This window comes from Bufo bufo, chromosome 7, assembly GCF_905171765.1.
Source record: "Bufo bufo chromosome 7, aBufBuf1.1, whole genome shotgun sequence".
NCBI classification, from domain to species: Eukaryota; Metazoa; Chordata; class Amphibia; order Anura; family Bufonidae; genus Bufo; species Bufo bufo.
The window spans coordinates 81,202,479-81,222,937 of NC_053395.1; the positions used below are offsets into that span (position 1 = coordinate 81,202,479).

At 41.9% G+C, this 20,459-nt stretch overlaps 1 protein-coding gene across 1 annotated transcript in view; it reads left to right on the forward strand.

Annotated features, from left to right (window-relative positions):
- ENPP7 (ectonucleotide pyrophosphatase/phosphodiesterase 7) overlaps window positions 1–20,459 on the forward strand; it is a 77,902-nt gene that overhangs the window by 54,795 nt on the left and 2,648 nt on the right. The window contains exons 4-6 of the mRNA XM_040441457.1: window positions 6,743–7,369; window positions 18,779–19,043; window positions 20,136–20,241. Of these exons, the coding sequence (XP_040297391.1) occupies window positions 6,743–7,369; window positions 18,779–19,043; window positions 20,136–20,241 (998 nt within the window). The remainder of the gene's footprint in view (window positions 1–6,742; window positions 7,370–18,778; window positions 19,044–20,135; window positions 20,242–20,459) is intronic.

Sequence of the window (20,459 nt, forward strand, 5' to 3'; positions counted from 1 at the left end):
GACATACTTGTGTGTATTTTTTTGCTATTTTTGATTAAAAGTTATATTTTAGGTAGTTGGCCCCTGTGACAGTGTTCCCACATACAACTACCAGTTAAGAATTTACTCAGGTTTATACACTATCAATCCTACGCCACACCTATGCCTGTTAAGTCTAACTGACAAAATCAAGTGCCCAGTCCATACTAAAAGCTTGCTAGCACAGCTACTGGCAGTAGCTAGGATTCTCATTGCTTCGTATTGGAGAAAAAATACTTCTACCCATTGGCCATTTGGTTAGCAAAATGTGATGACATCTATCGAATGGAGCAAATCGCAGGATGGGAGACCAGACGATCAGCCAAATTTAAGAAGATATGGAGCTCATGGAGAGAGTACCGTGGTTTCTCTACTTGAAGGGATTATATTTTAAGAATGAAAGAAGCCTTCTCTGAACATTTGTTTCATCCCCCCTCTCCCCTCCTAAATATTCCCCCCTCCCACCCCACTTTGTATATGTTTATATATGTTTGAAGTTGAACTCAAGCTTATTTTATAGGCTAATTTAACCTTGTATGTTAAAACAGCATGAGGCTGACTGTTTTTCTTGATTAGTGATGTATTGTCATATTTAAGTGCTTTCAAAAAAAATAAAATTCAAATTAAAAGTACAAAAAATGGTAAGGTGCAAAACCAAATCAGTATAGCACAAAAGTATCCCCCTCTGTGGCACCAAGAAAATGTAATAACAGAAAATATAAATCACAATAACATAGGAGGGAGCAGGAGAGGGAGAGCGAAGCGGAGAGCATCTGGGACGTAAGCACCAGAGATTTCATCTAAAGGGGTCAGTTAGTTTTGATGAAAAGGGAGAGACATAAACCATATCCCGTCAGAATATGCCAAAATAATATCTAATATTTTGAAGAGTGTAGATGGTGGTCCAGCGTTAAATCTATAGTCAATCCACGGATGCCATATCTTAAAGGATAACTGTCACATTTAGACCCTAATTTCAATTTTCACATATGTAGTTACTAATAACATGATATTCCAGAATCAGTTACCATTAGACTGACTTACCCCATATTTAATAAGATTCAGCCCTTAGCAACCAGTCTGCATAAAACTGCAATTTCACTATTCAGTTAAGATGGCCGCCACTGCCCTCACCCTGAGGCTAATCCCACCTGCCCTCACTAGCCAGTAACAATAGCCCCCCAAAAGTGTCAGTAACCAGAGCCCTCCCCCCTAAAGGGTTAATCTCCTGCAGCACAAAGGGGTCCTCTTACCACATGTTGCTTTCATTTATACACTGAGCAGATGGCAGATCTCCCTTCCCTGTTGTGCGCTGCTTTAACTCTGCATTCTCCAGCTCTGCTTAGTGAGGGAGCGTCTGCCAAGCGCAGGGACAGGGAGAAGTGCACACAGCCCAGGCACTGTTATCAGCTGCTAGGGAGGACCAGGCTTTAATCATTTACTAACAGTCCCTGGCTGTCAGTAATGTGAGCCTGCACGCTGCATGCTCCGTCCTTCAACAGATAGACGACCATGCCTAGCAACTCCTATTTTAAGCACAGGTAAAAGTAGGCAGTACAGGGAACAAATATGTGGAATTAAGGGGTAATTGAATACACAGTGAAAAGTTGAAATAGGGCCACCAAGGTGATATTAATCACCACAATCCAATACTCAAAAAAATATATATACGACAGTTATCCTTTAAGAAATTTGTCTGTAGACATAGTTTCCTATTGAGCTAGTTCATCCAAGCAAAATATTTGATTAAGTTTGCTTATCCAGCATGCTGCATTTTTTTTTTATTTAATTTTTTTTTCGGACAAAATCCCTGAACAGTACCACACTTGCCAGATCCGGAATTAATTTCTATACAGGGAGTGCAGAATTATTAGGCAAGTTGTATTTTTGAGGATTAATTTTATTATTGAACAACAACCATGTTCTCAATGAACCCAAAAAACTCATTAATATCAAAGCTGAATATTTTTGGAAGTAGTTTTTAGTTTGTTTTTAGTTTTAGCTATTTTAGGGGGATATCTGTGTGTGCAGGTGACTATTACTGTGCATAATTATTAGGCAACTTAACAAAAAACAAATATATACCCATTTCAATTATTTATTTTTACCAGTGAAACCAATATAACATCTCAACATTCACAAATATACATTTCTGACATTCAAAAACAAAACAAAAACAAATCAGTGACCAATATAGCCACCTTTCTTTGCAAGGACACTCAAAAGCCTGCCATCCATGGATTCTGTCAGTGTTTTGATCTGTTCACCATCAACATTGCGTGCAGCAGCAACCACAGCCTCCCAGACACTGTTCAGAGAGGTGTACTGTTTTCCCTCCTTGTAAATCTCACATTTGATGATGGACCACAGGTTCTCAATGGGGTTCAGATCAGGTGAACAAGGAGGCCATGTTATTAGATTTTCTTCTTTTATACCCTTTCTTGCCAGCCACGCTGTGGAGTACTTGGACGCGTGTGATGGAGCATTGTCCTGCATGAAAATCATGTTTTTCTTGAAGGATGCAGACTTCTTCCTGTACCACTGCTTGAAGAAGGTGTCTTCCAGAAACTGGCAGTAGGACTGGGAGTTGAGCTTGACTCCATCCTCAACCCGAAAAGGCCCCACAAGCTCATCTTTGATGATACCAGTACTCCACCTCCACCTTGCTGGCGTCTGAGTCGGACTGGAGCTCTCTGCCCTTTACCAATCCAGCCACGGGCCCATTCATCTGGCCCATCAAGACTCACTCTCATTTCATCAGTCCATAAAACCTTAGAAAAATCAGTCTTGAGATATTTCTTGGCCCAGTCTTGACGTTTCAGCTTGTGTGTCTTGTTCAGTGGTGGTCTTCTTTCAGCCTTTCTTACCTTGGCCATGTCTCTGAGTATTGCACACCTTGTGCTTTTGGGCACTCCAGTGATGTTGCAGCTCTGAAATATGGCCAAACTGGTGGCAAGTGGCATCTTGGCAGCTGCACGCTTGACTTTTCTCAGTTCATGGGCAGTTATTTTGCGCCTTGGTTTTTCCACACGCTTCTTGCGACCCTGTTGACTATTTTGAATGAAACGCTTGATTGTTCGATGATCACGCTTCAGAAGCTTTGCAATTTTAAGAGTGCTGCATCCCTCTGCAAGATATCTCAGTATTTTAGACTTTTCTGAGCCTGTCAAGTCCTTCTTTTGACCCATTTTGCCAAAGGAAAGGAAGTTGCCTAATAATTATGCACACCTAATATAGGGTGTTGATGTCATTAGACCACACCCCTTCTCATTACAGAGATGCACATCACCTAATATGCTTAATTGGTAGTAGGCTTTCGAGCCTATACAGCTTGGAGTAAGACAACATGCATAAAGAGGATGATGTGGTCAAAATACTCATTTGCCTAATAATTCTGCACGCAGTGTAGAGATGTATTAATGCTGAATCCGGTACCAAGTATTCCTCAAATTGACACATCGCCATATCCGGTTTTCCAGTCTGCGCATGAGCCGGGACATAGGAGGAGCGGGTTTCTCTTTTGATCTTCGAAATTTTTTTAATACTGGATCCATTATTCCGGGTGATACCGGATGAGACGGATCCGGTATTTCCCCGGATCCGTCTAACGGATCTGGAAAAAATTGCTTTTCGTTTGTATACGGATTGCCGGATCTGGCAGGCAGTTCCGTTGCCGGAACTACCTGCCGGATTCTAAAAACGGTAGTGGGAAAGTACCCTTGCATGTGTTTTTTGACATGTTATACCTTAATTAATGCACTTGTAATTTAATGTCAAATATTTATAATACTAATTGTATTACAGTGCACTTTACTGATACTGATCCTGTGACACTGTCCTGCACTTTCGCTGAATTTTATATATTATTTTAAGGTGTAATTAATAAAGTATTATTTCTCTCCCAGATACTGTGGCTATTATGCAATTCTTAATGCAATTAAGTTTAATGTGGGAATAGTATGGTCCCATAGCAGTCTATGAGTGCTGCAGAATAGTTACAGAGCTAATATATATATATATATATATATATATATATAATTATTATTATTAGATGAAAAAAGCAAAAAGCAGCACACAAAAAATACTTAAGCTAGGTGCAATCCCTCTCTGTGGATCAACAACCAAAATCCTCCTTGTATACGTACAGTACAGACCAAAAGTTTGGACACACCTTCTCATTCAAAGAGTTTTCTTTATTTTCATGACTATGAAAATTGTAGATTCACACTGAAGGCATCAAAACTATGTATAAACACATGTGTAATTATATACATAACAAACAAGTGTGAAACAACTGAAAATATGTCATATTCTAGGTTCTTCAAAGTAGCCACCTTTTGCTTTGATTACTGCTTTGCACACTCTTGGCATTCTCTTGATAAGCTTCAAGAGGTAGTCACCTGAAATGGTCTTCCAACAGTCTTGAAGGAGTTCCCAGAGATGCTTAGCACTTGTTGGCCCTTTTGCCTTCACTCTGCGGTCCAACTCACCCCAAACCATCTCGATTGGGTTCAGGTCCGTTGACTGTGGAGGCCAGGTCATCTGGCGCAGCACCCCATCACTCTCCTTCATGGTCAAATAGCCCTTCCTTTCAAAGTTTTCCCAATTTTTCGGCTTACTGACTGACCTTCATTTCTTAAAGTAATGATGGCCACTCGTTTTTCTTTACTTAGCTGCTTTTTTCTTGCCATAATACAAATTCTAACAGTCTATTCAGTAGGACTATCAGCTGTGTATACACCTGACTTCTCCTCAACGCAACTGATGGTCCCAACCCCATTTCTAAGGCAAGAAATCCCACTTATTAAACCTGACAGGGCACACCTGTGAAGTGAAAACCATTTCAGGGGACTACCTCTTGAAGCTCATCAAGAGAACGCCGAGAGTGTGCAAAGCAGTAATCAAAGCAAAAGGTGGCTACTTTGAAGAACCTAGACTATGACATATTTTCAGTTGTTTCACACTTGTTTGTTATGTATATAATTCCACATGTGTTAATTCATAGTTTTGATGCCTTCAGTGTGAATCTACAATTTTCATAGTCATGAAAATAAAGAAAACTCTTTGAATGAGAAGGTGTGTCCAAACTTTTGGTCTGTACTGTGTATATATATATTTATAGCAAACAAATAAACTAGCAGCACACCACTAAATGCGCTAAGACTGTTCACATATTCACCTGTTCACATATTCACCTGTTCACATATTCACCTGTTCACATATTCACCTGTTCACTCAGTCTTAGCGCATTTAGTGGCGTGCTGCTACTTTATTTGTTTGCTGTATTATTGCCGGGTAGCTTGCACCTGCGATTTGTCTCAGGAGGTGCTGTTCCGTTTTTTGCTTATATGTATATATATATATATATATATATATATATATATATCAAGTATATACTGTATAAATACTTGTGAGAATCCGACTCCTGACACACACACACCAATCAGCTTTTTAAGAGGCCATGGTGCTCCTCTTCCTAAGTAAGTGATGTCATGTTCATAGCCTAAGGGCAGCTCATTTCCATTCACGTAAATACAGTAGCCATGGACTCTAATACCAAGCACAGGCTATATATTTACGGTGTTGTGAGTTCTGTGAGTGTGAACAGTAAGGCTCCATTCACACATCCGTGGTGTGTTGCGGACCCGCAAATTGCAACACACCCGCCCGGCACCCCTATAGAAATGCCTATTCTTGTCCGCAAGCTGCGGACAAGAATAGGACATGTTCTATCTTTTGCGGAGCTGCGGACTTGAAGATCGGGGACGCGCTCCGCAAATGTGGATGCTGACAGCACACTATATGCTGTCCGCATCCATTCCGTCCCCATAGAAAATGAATGGGTCCGCACCCGTTCCGCAAAATTGCGGAACGGATGCGGACCCATTTGCGGACGTGTGAATGGAGCCTTAGTGTTTTGCCGTCTACAAACCACCACTCCCCGAAACACAGATACTGGCGGTGTGCGCCCCACACTTTCCCATTCTGCACTATTGTGGAAATGCCTATTCTTGTGCATAATACAGACGAGAATAGGACATTTTCTATCCTTTTGCAGAAATGCGGAATGGATATATGGATTTGGATGTGGACAGACTAAGTATATATAGAACTGAATGGGTCCACATCTGATCTGCCAAAAATGCGGATTAGATGCGGACCAAAAAAACGGTTGTGTGCATGAGGCCTATCTCACTGTCACTCAGAAGCAGCCCCAGGATAAGTACAGAGAAATACTGACCTGTATTTGTGTAAATGAAGCACTTGTAATTAGCTAGGCTTCCTATGTAGCTATGCATTCCTACTTGTCTGTGCCTGTACCCACAGTTTCTCCGCACTCCTCCCCCCTTCCATCTCCCTAGACTTGCGTTGACATTTGTAATATGAGCCCATCCTGACTGGTAAAAATGCATTTTTTTAAGTAAAATTTGGGTTATTGGGGAGAAGGTTAGCTGTACAGGAGAACTAGACATTTCTCACTGATAAAACATACAACAGAGTTTCTTGGTATCGCTTGTACTATTGACTTGTGCAAAGTTATGTGAAATGTTAGTGACCATTTAAAGCTTGAATGCTATTTTGTTTCTAAAACTCATCTACACATAAACCACTAGAGCCACGTGCATGATGCCTCATTATATTCAACTATCAGTTAAGGTAGGCTTGAAGATAACTGAAATGTGGAGAAAGTCTTTGCCTGTACTCAGTGTTTTTATTTTTTTAGGGCTTGATGGCTGGTTCTCTTCACTACCCAGGAGGGAACGCTAACTACAGTGGTAAAACGATCAGTAAAGCACTGGCAGAGACACCTGACCACCCTGACAGTGACGAGAACGAGTGGAGAGATAACATAGATATTGTCATGAAATGGTTCAATGAAGATGGTTTGGACTTTGTAACTCTCTACTATGGAGAACCTGATAAAACCGGTCACATATATGGCCCAGAAACTGAACAGAGAAAAACAATTATTAAACAAATTGATAGAACTATTAGTTATCTCTTAGAAGCAATTGAAAAAAACAAGCTCAAAGATAAACTGAATGTCATCATTACATCTGATCATGGCATGACCACTGTAAAGAAAGCACCTGCTGTACAAGAAATTCGGCTGTCAAATTATATTAACTTCAGTGACACAGTGAAATTTGACATTCTAGACTATGGTGGTTTTGGAATGATTACACCCAAAGAGGGCAAGGAAGAAGAACTATATCAGGTTCTTAAAGATGCACACCCTCATTTAAAGGCATATAAGAAGCAAGAATTTCCTGAGCGTCTCCATTATTCCAAACATGACAGAGTTTTGCCAATTTTGCTTTATGGAGATCTGGGCTATAGTGTAAATGGGGTAAGTATTATGACGCATTGTATTTTTCCTGTATATACTTATACTTTAGTATAATTTTTGCCTATGTTATTTTCTTGGTTGTATGCTTGATTTCAAAGGAGTTGTCCAGCTGATATTTTTTTCAACAAGTTCAGAATACTGTGCCAAAATAAATAAATATAATGACTATGTGACAAATAGAGCACCTTGCTGCCGCCGGACATCAAATACGTAGAGCCAACGAGTTACGGTATGGTCACTGGTTACCAAGGTGTGACGTTACGCCGTCCCTGAGGAGCAGGTAAGGTAAGCTTGGTACACTGTTGACAGACTCTTCCTGTCCACACGGGCACAAAGAGGCAACAAGCTGAGGGAGCCTTTTCACTGCCCCAGTGAAACAGCGCTTCCTCAGCCCGGGAAGATACCCCAAAGATATAAGCCCGGTTCGCTAACAGGATTATATAGGGTGAGAAACCAACCCGCAGTAGCGTATAACTAGGCCGAAACACGGATGTGGGGATTCGTGATCGAGATACAAGACAGCACAAGATTAAATTATATATTTAATTGCCTTAAGGGCTCACTAGACATAACACAATATACACAGAAAATATATACAGTGGTCTGAGTGGTAAATACAGATGGCGTGGTACAAACAGGGTTAAGCAGAACAATAAGTCAGTTTACCAGTCCTGTGGGTTGTGATGAGTTCTTAGCTGGAGTCACGAGGGAGGCAGTGATGTCAGCAGGTCCCTCTAAACACATGGTACGATGTTCCCCCCCTTTAGATAAAAGACACTCTCGCTTGCTGGCACAAGCCTTTTAACCTGTAGTCGAACCCTCCCCTCCCGACCTCTGGGAGGGGTCCACTTCCCCTCTGCTGGGCTGCCCGCACATGAGCCACAAAACTAATTAGGGCTCATGGCTCCAGACCAGAATGTCGCAGGGAGGTGGTTTTGGGACCAATGGATCTGCCTGGGTTCTGACTACCAGTAGAGTCCAAGCATGGTACCATTATTTGGTTTCTGTGGGGAGATATGTATATCACCCCTCCCTGGCATCCCACCACCAAATTATGACCACGGGCCTGTTCATCGTGGCCACAGGGACACATCTGGTATATGTCTGTGATGGACGGGCGATTTATAATTCCTTATGAATCGCTGGTTCCATGATGTTTGATAATGTTCATTGAACTGGGGAATGGCCTAGACCCTCTGAGAGAGGGTTTTCCTGTTCCATTAGCTGGGTTCCTTGCTGGCTGAATGGAGGTGAGAAATTGTAAACAACATGGCCTGCTAGAGATTCTCTGCCAGTTGGCTGGGCTTTGAAGCAGGGCCGCCATGTGACAGCTATCTGACAGCTGATGGCTGGTGTGGGAACATGGCTGACATAAAATAATAATCCATATTCCTCACAGACTACTCAAACAGAAAAGAAGAGTAGAAAGAGTTGTAACGGGGAGGCGGCGATGCGCTTCCTTTTTGCAGCGCCGCCGGCATCCCGTCTGTGTGCAGGGACGAGGACGCGGCCTGCGTCCTCGTCTCCATGGGGACTAGGGGGCGGGGAGGACTCTGCCGCGCAGGCCTCCTTTAGCGTGGCCGGTGTTCCCCTAGACTACGAGCAGCAGGGGAGCCAAGCACCGATAATGATGAATCGGTGCTTGGCTGTGTTAGGCTGTGTAATGTGAGTCACGTGACGCTGGCCACGTCATGTGACTCACCAGTCAGGGCTATTTAAACAGGCAGCCTGCTGGCCACAGGTTGCCTGTGATTGGTCTAGTTACCCTCACCAGCCTTCTTTATATATTCAGACCTTGCTTGTTTTGACCTCGGCTTTGTTTGTGACCTCGACCTCGCTACCTCCATTTGTATTTGACGTGACATCTTTGCTTCCGACCACAGCTTTGTTTGTGACCTTGCTAATGTGTTTTTCCCTGTGTACTGCGTGACCTCCTGATTTTTTACTTTTGCTTCCCTGACTCTGTTCACGGTTTTCCTTTGCTTTTAGGCCCCTGCACATATTTATGCTAGGGACCGCCGACCAGTTGTACGCCGTCAGATAGGACGGGTCGTGCAAGTAGGTAGGGACAGAGGTGCAGGTGGAGTCCAGGGCTGCACTCGTCCCTTCTCTCCGTGACAAGAGTATTGGAGAGGGAGACTGCAGGGAGAGTGGAGGAGGCTTATTCTTTTTTTTTATTTATTTATTCCTACATTTACTTATTCCTACATCAGCAATTTACTAAGATATGTAATTCAATACTAATGAGATGAAAGCCTTTATTATAATACTGTGAGTGTGCAAACCAATACCATTCAGTTTATTGGGGGGACGTGAAGTAATGAAAAAATGAATTAGCCATTTTCTTTTTCTTTTTTTTTTCGTTATGGCGATGGTATATTGGTATGGTATGGTAATAGTACAGGCATTTTTGGACATGGTAATGCAATGATCCATATTTTTATTGTTTATTTTTAGTTTTAATAAGCGGAAAGGGGATGATTTAAATGTTATGTATATATTTGTTTTTCAATTTTAAAAACTTTTTTTAAACTTTTTTTTCCCTAAGGGACCTGAACATATGATCATGTAATTACATCTCCCATAGACTGCAATTGCAATCATGGACATTGTCTACTGTGTCAAACAGCAGGCACCTGGCAGCTTTGGCACCCACACAGCTACTGAGTGGGTGCCATTTTTTTAACCCCGGATTTCTGCAGTACATGTACGGTGTTCATTCCTAAGGGGTTAAATATCATCTGGTCAACCCCTTTAAAAGGACACTGCCATAAATTTTTTTTGTGAAATGCAGTATTAACAGTGTATTTGTGAATACTCAATGTAATTATTTTCTAGGAAAAGATGGGCAGATGTTTCATGTACTCTACACTCCTCAGCATTGAAATTGCAACACCAAAAAGAAAAGTTGTGGAATTGGGGAAATAACAGGATCAGTAGGCATGCTAATGATATGCAAATGATAAAAAATGGAAACTAGATATTCAAAACATCTCAATGTATTCAGTATTGCGTATGAGTACCACATGCATCATTCCTTGGCGTACTATCAATTACCTTATTAATGCTTTATGAGGAATGTTCTGCCATGCTGAATGCATTTGGCCAGACAAATCATTATGAGAAGTTTATTTCCTGTCCTGGCTCATTAACTTCCTCCTTTGTTAGGACCTTCTCAATCAGACCATTCACTGCGGCTAGAGAGGGAAGGGGACGAATGACTTAGTGACAGCATTACACATTACAGTGATAAGTGCAATGCTCTTCTGTGTACATCGTTATCTGGGTCTATCAATAGAGCGGTCATACTGTCATTCTAATTCTACTAATATACTATTTTACTAATATAACATCTTTCCTTCACAGCAGCAGTAAACTGGATTGCCTATCTACAGTATATAGGAATGTTATGCCTCTGTGTATAACTGGCAGTGAGGATGGACAATATGGTCAAAAAGCCTTCAAAAAGTTTTCTATGAATAATGAGTTTTAAAAAATCCCTTTCTGACAGAAGAGTCTCTTTAAGCATCTGTTGTGATGGATGTAAAAAAAAAATTACCTACTAATTTATAGAGAACTTGTCACCACAAAATGCAATGCAATCTGCAGGCAGCATGTTATAGAGCGGGAGAAGCTTTGTAGATTGACAAATACCATATTTTTCACACCATAAGATGCACCGACCTCAGATCAGATCCCAGATCAGATCCCCAATCTTTATCAGACCTCAGATCAGAACCCCATTCATTATTTGACCTCAGATCAGATCCTTATCAGACTCCCATTCATTATTAGACTTCAGATCAGACCCCATCAAACATCAAATAAAATAAATAAATGACCTTAACTTTTCTGCTCCAGACTATGCCATCACTCTGCAGATCCAGAGGCTCTTCCTGCACTCACCACTCCCTGGTCTTCTCCGGCTGCCTCGCTGCACTATGAACTGACGTCACACATGGTCAAGTCATAGTGGGTGCACTACATCCCAAAGATGTACAGGACATTCCCATTTCAGAATAATTGCAAAATAATAAAGCTATGGCTAAGATACAATTTTGTCATTTTGCTGCCAAAGCAGTCTTGATATTGGGAGCCATGTAAGTTACTACATTATGATAATAAAAGAACAATTATCTCTCAGATTTTGTAATGGACCACTTACACAAGAAAGAACATATTTACTATATAAATATGTAAAAGTATTGGAAAAACCTACACATTATGTCCACAGGAGCTTTATGACATCCCATTCTAAATCCATAGGTATTAATATAGAGTGCCCCCCCACCCCCCACCCCCACTTACTTTGCAGATTCCACTCTTCTGGTAAGGTTTTCTACTGATTTTTGAGTGTGTCTATGGAAATTTTTGACCATTCATTGATGACATTTGTGAGGTCAGACACGGATGTTGGATGAGAGGGGCTGGTTGAAATCTCCATTCTAGTTCAACCCAAAGGTGTTTGATAGGCTTGAGTTCAAGGCTCTGCGCGCCAGTCAGGTTCTTCCATGCCTTTATGCATTGTACCAACTGTAAAGTTTGTGGGAAATGGATAATGCTATGGAGATGTTTTTCAGGGATTGCTCCTTAGTTCCAGTGACATTTTGAACAATTGTACGGGAACAGTTTGGGGAAGGCCCTTTTCTGTTCCTGCATGACTGTACCTCAGTGCACAAAATAAGATCCGTGAGGGCATGGTTGGGTGTGTTTAGTGGTCATTAGTGGATATGCACTGCATCTTAGGAGACCTCAGAGTGTCCTACACAACATTTCAGTACAATTTGAGTACTTTTTATTTGTAACTGAATTGAGTCTTCTGACCAATTCATTAGAATCGGGCCCTTAACAAATTGTTCTTCTCTGCTTCCAATATCAACATGGCTTTAACCGCAAAAGGTCAAAACTGTATCTTAGCCATAGTTGCATAATTTTTCATTCAGTCTGAAATTAGCATGAATATCCACGATCACTACAATTCATGACATAGCAAAAAGCTTCCTAAAGAGAGGGAGGGTTTAAAAAAGTGTCACAAAAAAGAAGTCATTCAAGTTAATAAACTTATTCCATTAGACATGATATGTATAGTTCTAGTTCAGTAGTCAGCACAACTCGGATAGCTGATACTCTAGGAAGCAAATTAACTCACTAATGACTAACATTACAATTCATTGTTATTTGGCAAACGTTGCAATCATTTTTGTTTATCATATAATAACATTTTAGAATCTTTTCTATCCAATTTGAAACCAATTACATTCAGAAACAGTAGAGGCATATCTATATTGTAAGTTACTTTTGTCACTTTGTATAGTTATAAACTATAAGAACATCTGTTAATTTCTTTCTCTTAGGCCTCATGCACACGGCCGTTGTGCGGTTGTTCCGTGAATTGCGGTCCCCAATGCACAGGCAACATCCATGCCGCAGCTGGGACAGATCGAGACCCATTCAACTTGAATGGGTCCGTGATCCGTCCGCATCCTAAAAAAAATAGAACATGTTCTATTTTTTTTTGCGGTGCGGAGGCACCGACAGAAACACCACGGAAGCACTCCGTAGTGCTTCTGTGGGGTTCCAATCCATGCTTCCGTTTCGCACCACATCTCCCGGATTGTGGACCCATTCAAGTGGCACCCATACACCTTTGAAGGGATTGTTTGGGTCCACATCATGTCTTTTTTTACAATGGAACTCTATGGTGAATGGATGCCACTGTATGGAATCAGTCTGAAGCATCCGTTTAACATGTACATTTTTTGTATATGTTAAACGGATGGGAAAAACACAATGTGAACCCAGCCTTACCTCATATATTGGTGGCATATTGCTAGGATATGCCACCAATTTCAGATAGCTGCAGGTTCCTCCTCTGGGATCCACATCTATCTCTAGAACGAAGCTCCAAAAGAGAACAAGAGCGTACCAACACATTTGCAGCCACCCTCCATTCATTTCTATGGGAGTGCCCAAAATAGCCCAGCTGGCCCAGCTGTATCTGGCAGTTCCACAGAAGTGAATGGAGTGATGGCCGTTCTTGCATGTTGCACTCTCCATTCATTTCTATGGGATTTCTGAAAATAGCCAAGCATGCCGCACAGTTATTTTTCCCACTCCAATAGAAATTAATAGATAGTGGCCAAGCATGCATGGTGAACTCTTCCAAACTTTGGCATATCCTAGCAATAACACCTTTAAAGCTGTCAGTTGACAACTATCTCCCCTGACTCTGGCATACACAATGGAATCTGTTGAATGTGTATGTGTTTTCAATGGGGAAAGAGGAGAAAGCCACCATCAGACACCTCTGGTGGCAGCAAATCTCACTAAACATGCCCAATTTTTCTCTCCGCAACATTATCTGTACCAATGTACTCCTGATTTTGCACAATAGAATTGTGTAGCCCACAGAACAGCCTAGTGTAATGCATCTAGGAGCTAACTAAATAGGACTAAACATGGTGTCAGTCATGAAGCACCCCTCCCCCGACATACATCAGGTGAATTTCTCAAGGGTTGATTACTAACAGAAGCCATTACCATCCAAAATTATTCTACAAGATAAAAGCAATAGAAACCTTTAAAGTGACTAAAGTTTTATCAGGGCAGAGAAGGAGAAAACCACATAAAACTAGTGTATTTTATATAATCCATAAGTATGGTGTGCTACAACTGAATTGTAATCCATTTTAGGCAAATATAGGTAAAAACATAGAGCATTCAGAGTTCTGACTAGGAAATACACTGCTCAAAAAATAAAGGGAACACAAAAATAACACATCCTAGATCTGAGTTAATTAAATATTCTTCTGAAATACTTTGTTCCTTACAAAGTTGAATGTGCTGACAACAAAATCACACAAATTTTTTTTATGGAAATCAAATTTTTCAACCCATGGAGGTCTGGATTTGGAGTCGCACTCAAAATTAAAGTGGAAAAACACACTACAGGCTGATCCATCTTTGATGTAATGTCCTTAAAACAAGTCAAAATGAGGCTCAGTAGTGTGTGTGGCCTCCACGTGCCTGTATGACCTCCCTACAATGCCTGTGCATGCTCCTGATGAGGTGGCGGACGGTCTCCTGAGGGATCTCCTCCCAGACCTGGACTAAAGCATCTGCCAACTCCTGGACAGTCTGTGGTGCAACGTGACGTTGGTGGATAGAGCGAGACATGATGTCCCAGATGTGCTCAATTGGATTTAGGTCTGGGGAACGGGCGGGCCAGTCCATAGCATCAATGCCTTCATCTTGCAGGAACTGCTGACACACTCCAGCCACATGAGGTCTAGCATTGTCTTGCATTAGGAGGAACCCAGGGCCAACCGCACCAGCATATGGTCTCACAAGGGGTCTGAGGATCTCATCTTGGTACCTAATGGCAGTCAGGCTACCTCTGGAGAGCACATGGAGGGCTGTGCGGCCCTCCAAAGAAATGCCACCCCACACCATTACTGACCCAATGCCAAACCGGTCATGCTGGAGGATGTTGCAGGCAGCAGAATGTTCTCCACGGCGTCTCCAGACTCTGTCAGCATGTGCTCAGTGTGAACCTGCTTTCATCTGTGAAGAGCACAGGGCACCAGTGGCGAATTTGCCAATCTTGGTGTTCTCTGGCAAATGCCAAACGTCCTGCACGGTGTTGGGCTGTGAGCACAACCCCCACCTGTGGACGTCGGGCCCTCATATCATGGAGTCTGTTTCTGACCGTTTGAGCAGACACATGCACATTTGTGGCCTGCTGGAGGTCATTTTGCAGGGCTCTGGCAGTGCTCCTCCTGTTCCTCCTTGCACAAAGGCGGAGGTAGCGGTCCTGCTGCTGGGTTGTTGCCCTCCTACGGCCTTCTCCACGTCTCCTGATGTACTGGCCTGTCTCCTGGTAGCGCCTCCATGCTCTGGACACTACGCTGACAGACACAGCAAACCTTCTTGCCACAGCTCGCATTGATGTGCCATCCTGGATAAGCTGCACTACCTGAGCCACTTGTGTGGGTTGTAGACTCCGTCTCATGCTACCACTAGAGTGAAAGCACCGCCAGCATTCAAAAGTGACCAAAACATAAGCCAGGAAGCATAGGAACTGAGAAGTGGTCTGTTGTCACCACCTGCAGAACCACTCCTTTATTGGGGGTGTCTTGCTAATTGCCTATAATTTCCACCTGTTGTCTATCCCATTTGCACAACAGCATGTGAAATTGATTGTCGCTCAGTGTTGCTTCCTAAGTGGACAGTTTGATTTCACAGAAGTGTGATTGACTTGGAGTTACATTGTGTTGTTTAAGTGTTCCCTTTATTTTTTTGAGCAGTGTACATTCAGGCAAAAACAAACTGGATATGTACTTTATCTAGTACCTTGTATGCAAGAATATTTGATTTAAACTAGTTAATCTGTTTTCCTTTATTCCCATCAGCAGCACAATAGAGGGGTTATTTGTGCTTGTACAGCTGCAGAACCCAGGCAGCTCCTCCCACTCCCCTGTATAAGAAACCTTCTGTGACATTTCTCACTTAGTTAGTTAGTTATAAAATACATGATTACCAAGAAAGGCAAGAAACCTGTGTTGCTGTTGAGACTAATGGAAAACAGATTTACTAGTTTAAATCTAATCATCCCTGGAATCCCACAGCAGAACAATAGAAGGGAATTATTAAGTAGAACCCACATTTGAAGGAACCCCTGCTTGGCAGAATTGAGAACTGACAGCCCAAAAGTCATCGCTTCCAAATATCTGGAATCCAACTTATAATGATGAAAAAACATTAGCAGAGAACTCCATATAGCCGCTTGAACTCCTCTCTGCCCAAGAAAAGGTTATGGACCATGTAGAAGGTGCCTTCGTTAACTCTAGAGGAATAAGACCTGCTAGCTGTTAGGCTTGTTTAACGCATTCACATATCCATCTGCAGATGGTAGACTTAGAAGCCTTGCTCCCTCTATTTCTTCCCTGGAACATGATGAAGGCACAGCTGCTTCAACATCATTGAGAGATCCCATGCTGAGAGTGACCAAATTCCAGCTATAAATTTCTTCACTGGTCTCTTAAAAGAGGTATATCTAAGAAGGCTGATATTGCTGCAACTTGTACCTTAATGGAATTAGGGCTGAGACCTTTGTTACAAGAATCCACTTAAGCTGTTTTAAGGACATTCTGTCTATCAGATCGTACCACCACCAGAGAGACTGGCTTGTTCTAGATGAGAAACAGTGTAGAAAGTCTAGATCTCTGATCTCTCAACTTCAACTTTTCAAAATCTCTGTTTTGAGGTGACACATGGCCCACAATTCTGATTTTGCTGCAGCTGTTAGCAACCTCAGAAATCTCAACAGTGGTAGCTGTGGAACTTGGCGAGAAACCTGGAGGAATTTCAGCCTATTTCGAATCCTGAGTTTCCTCTCCTGAGGAAGATATAGTCAAATTTCTTCAAGACAATGATTAACCCCAGAAACTTTTTTCCTTGTAGAGGGAGATAGGTAGGACTTGTCCATATTCAAGAGCATCCTAGTTCTTTCAGAAAAAAAAAGTACTATTTTAAGATGTTCCTGAAGCAACTGAGTGGCTAATATTTGACAAACAGTAATACTGTGAAGACGCAACACAGAGATAACCGCCGAAATCACCTTCACATATACAAGAGGAGCGATTGAAATGTCGAAAGGCAATGCTCTGAACTAGAAATGCCTTAAGCTGCTACCAATTACTGTGGTGATACCAAAGCATTTTCTGTGTGCTTGTTGGATAGGAATGCAGAAGTATGTGTCTTTTAGATCTAAGGACTCCTGAATGAACTTGGCCTGGATGTGTTCATCACCTCTGATTCAAGTAAATGGTGACTGATAAACAAAATAACCGTTTTCTGCCTCAATGACACTGCAGGGCAGGAGTGATCAATACAACAGCTATGCACAGGGACAGGGCCCTCAGATAATAAGTACAGGCCGCAAGTCCTGATCCACACCATCACATGAAGCAGGAGGAGATCCCGGACCTGCTGCTACAGGACTAAAAATAAAATCAGTAGGGAATTTCACAAGGGTTTTTTTATATAATGGAGGGGACGGAGCCTAGTTCATTGATTGGGTTCATTAAAATATTAACGGTCTGGCAGCTGTACAGGGGCAAATAACCCCTCTATTGTGCTGCTGCCAGACACCAGGGAAGCCATGACGGGTTGGCTAACATACAAGGAAAGCTGGCAGTCTGTCAGAGCCATAGTCAGCATTAAACCAATTACAGTGCTAGTTTGAGATGTGAAACACATGTCCACACTTACATTTATTGATGTGGACTGAGATCTAAGTAGAGGAAAAAGCAACTTTTAACCAATATGAAAATGAGTCATGAGTTCCCTTTTGGATGGCCCCAATTGAGGCAAGTTCTCCGATTCTCCTCAACATTCTCTGCCCTGGCCTCATCCCATTGTCTTCACTGATATCCCCTTTGCTCTATAACATCATTCTCAGCTACTGAAATTGTGAGTTTGCGCCACACAATTGTGGGACATTGCATGCACAGTAGGCTCAAGCCTGTGGCCATTGGCTTTAGTGATGTATTGAACATGTTTTGTTTTATATATAGCCCAAATTGTCCAGCAAAATATATACTAATGACAAAAAAAGATTCTACAACTTAAAGACTCACAAAGATAAGCCTTTTTAAAATGGAAGCTGATCCAATGAGCAGCAGATTGTCTTGGCTTCTCTAGCCCTCCAGTGATCATAGCCATATTGGGATATGGATTTCTCGTTAATTATTGACCTTGTAAGACATAGGCCTGAATTTTAGATGATGGGTTCCACTATCATACGTAATGATTCTCCATTCAGGCTCATAGATGTACTCTTGGGTGGGCAAATCACATGAAGACATGGGTTGTTGTCAAGAGACAACCACTTTAAAGGGGTTATCCAATTCTATAAAAAGCCCCCGAATATGCCGGGCTCCCCACACTGAATATACTTTCCCGGCTCCCCGCTCCACTCCTGGCCCCCATACTGCCGCTGCTGCTTCTCCCCGTGCACAGATGAAAACATCCGGTGTTGGGGGGGAGCAGCCAATGGCAGGCAGGGACAAGCCTCCCTAGTGTCACCCGCGATGCTAGGGAGGCTCCCTCCCGATACCGGATGTTTTCATTCGTGCACGGAGAGAAGCAGCAGTGCCGGTGCGGAGACCAGGAGCGGCGCGGGGAGCGGGGTAAGTATATTCAGTGTGGGGAGCTCGGCATGTTGGGGGACTTTTTATAGGATTGGATAACCCCTTTAAGGAAACAGTTATTCTAGTACACTACCCATTAGACTTATGTCTTCAGTGTGAAACTGCATTTCCTTAGAGAGTATTTGTATTGTATGTTCTACACAGTTGCAATGTGTATTCCTGCCCTTGTTTATAATGCTCTTCATTTCGTTTTCAGCGAGTAATATTATATGTTAATAAAGGAGATCACGGATTTGACAACAATGAAATGGACATGAAGATGATATTTCGTGCCTTTGGGCCAGATTTTAAAAAGAATTACATTGCAGAACCATTTGATAGCATCCACATATACCCACTTATGTGCAAACTCTTGGGTGTCATTCCAGAGCCACACAATGGCTCTATTGCAGTTACTCAAGATATGATTTTTGCTGCTGTTGCAGAAGAGCCAGGAGAGACTGATGACAACAATGAAAAGAGTAAGTAACAAGTTTTACAATTGTATGGCTTACATTAAAGAGGACCTTCACCACTCCTGACATTCCTGTTTTAATAACTCCATGCATTCCCCATGTAATAACAATTCTGGAACATCTATTCTTATGGCTCTATGTTGTGCCATTCCTTTATTATTTCTACTAGAAGTTATGAATGAATTGCTATCAGCCTTCAGTAAGGGTACAGAGGGAGGTAACAAGTTGGGGGTGTGTACCTGCACAGACTCACTCTATCCAATCAGTGCTGCCATTTTAAGTCTGCGCAGGTACATCCCCCCAACTGGTTACCTCCCCTCTATACCCTTACTGCAGACTGCTAGCAATTACAGTAATTCATAACTTCTAGTAGAAATAATAAAATGAATGGCACATCATAGAGCCATAAGAATAGATGCTCCAGAATTGTTAGTACGTGGGGAATACTTGAAGCTATTAAAATAGTCATGTCAGGAGAGGTGAAAGGTCCTCTTTAAGTTTGTGGCTCATGAACAAAACTCTTGTCTATATGCCATATGAGGGCATATGGACATCACAGAGCTGTTCCCCCACTTGGGACCCCAGATAGCCGCTGTGTAGGATTAGCTTCCAATCAGGCGGACTTGGGTTGTCTGTGTATTACAAAGACAGTCATTCAGCTGAATGGCAACCATGCAATACTACATTTCCCCTGCAGCGGCCACTAAAGAGAAAATGCCTGGCTGTCCTGTGTCTTCACCTAGCAAAAATCAGCAGCTTGTCGGGAAGTGAGGACAGAATCACCTTGGGGTCCATATTTTGAAAGGCATTGTCTGTAATGATACCACCCGATAATGATCAAGTGTTACAAAAAATGTGCAAAAAAAAATCATAAATGAAATAAAAGTACTGAGTTACTAGCCCATCGATACTTTTTGAAATTTACAATAGGTCCCACTATTCTGCTATTTAAAGTGTACATGTGTTTTTTTGTTATTACATATTTTGTTGTTTGTGTTCTTTGTAATTGACACCTTTTTTCTTATTTTACATTTAAACATTATTAATGGACATAAAATGTTGTAAATTAACCGTGTTCCATTTTGTGAAATGTTATAGGTGATGCAATCTCTGTGGCAATGATTGTGCTGTCTTCAGTAAGTGGAGTGCTCCTGTTAATTTTCCTATTATATGTGCCCTACGCAGTTGTGAAAAGAAAGAAAAGGTAAATATTGAAAAACTACTATAAAAGTAGTGTTCATGGTTCCAATTTCCTATTTTTGCAGTGTTTTCTTCAAGAGAGAATGGATTATAGAGAGTTAAGAAGGACTACCAAAGAAAAGCATCACATATCTGGGACCCACTCCCATTTTTCCTTTAACATACCAAGATAGCATCTTATCCCCTATCCACAGTAGAATTCAGTCCGACTGAGCATTTGTA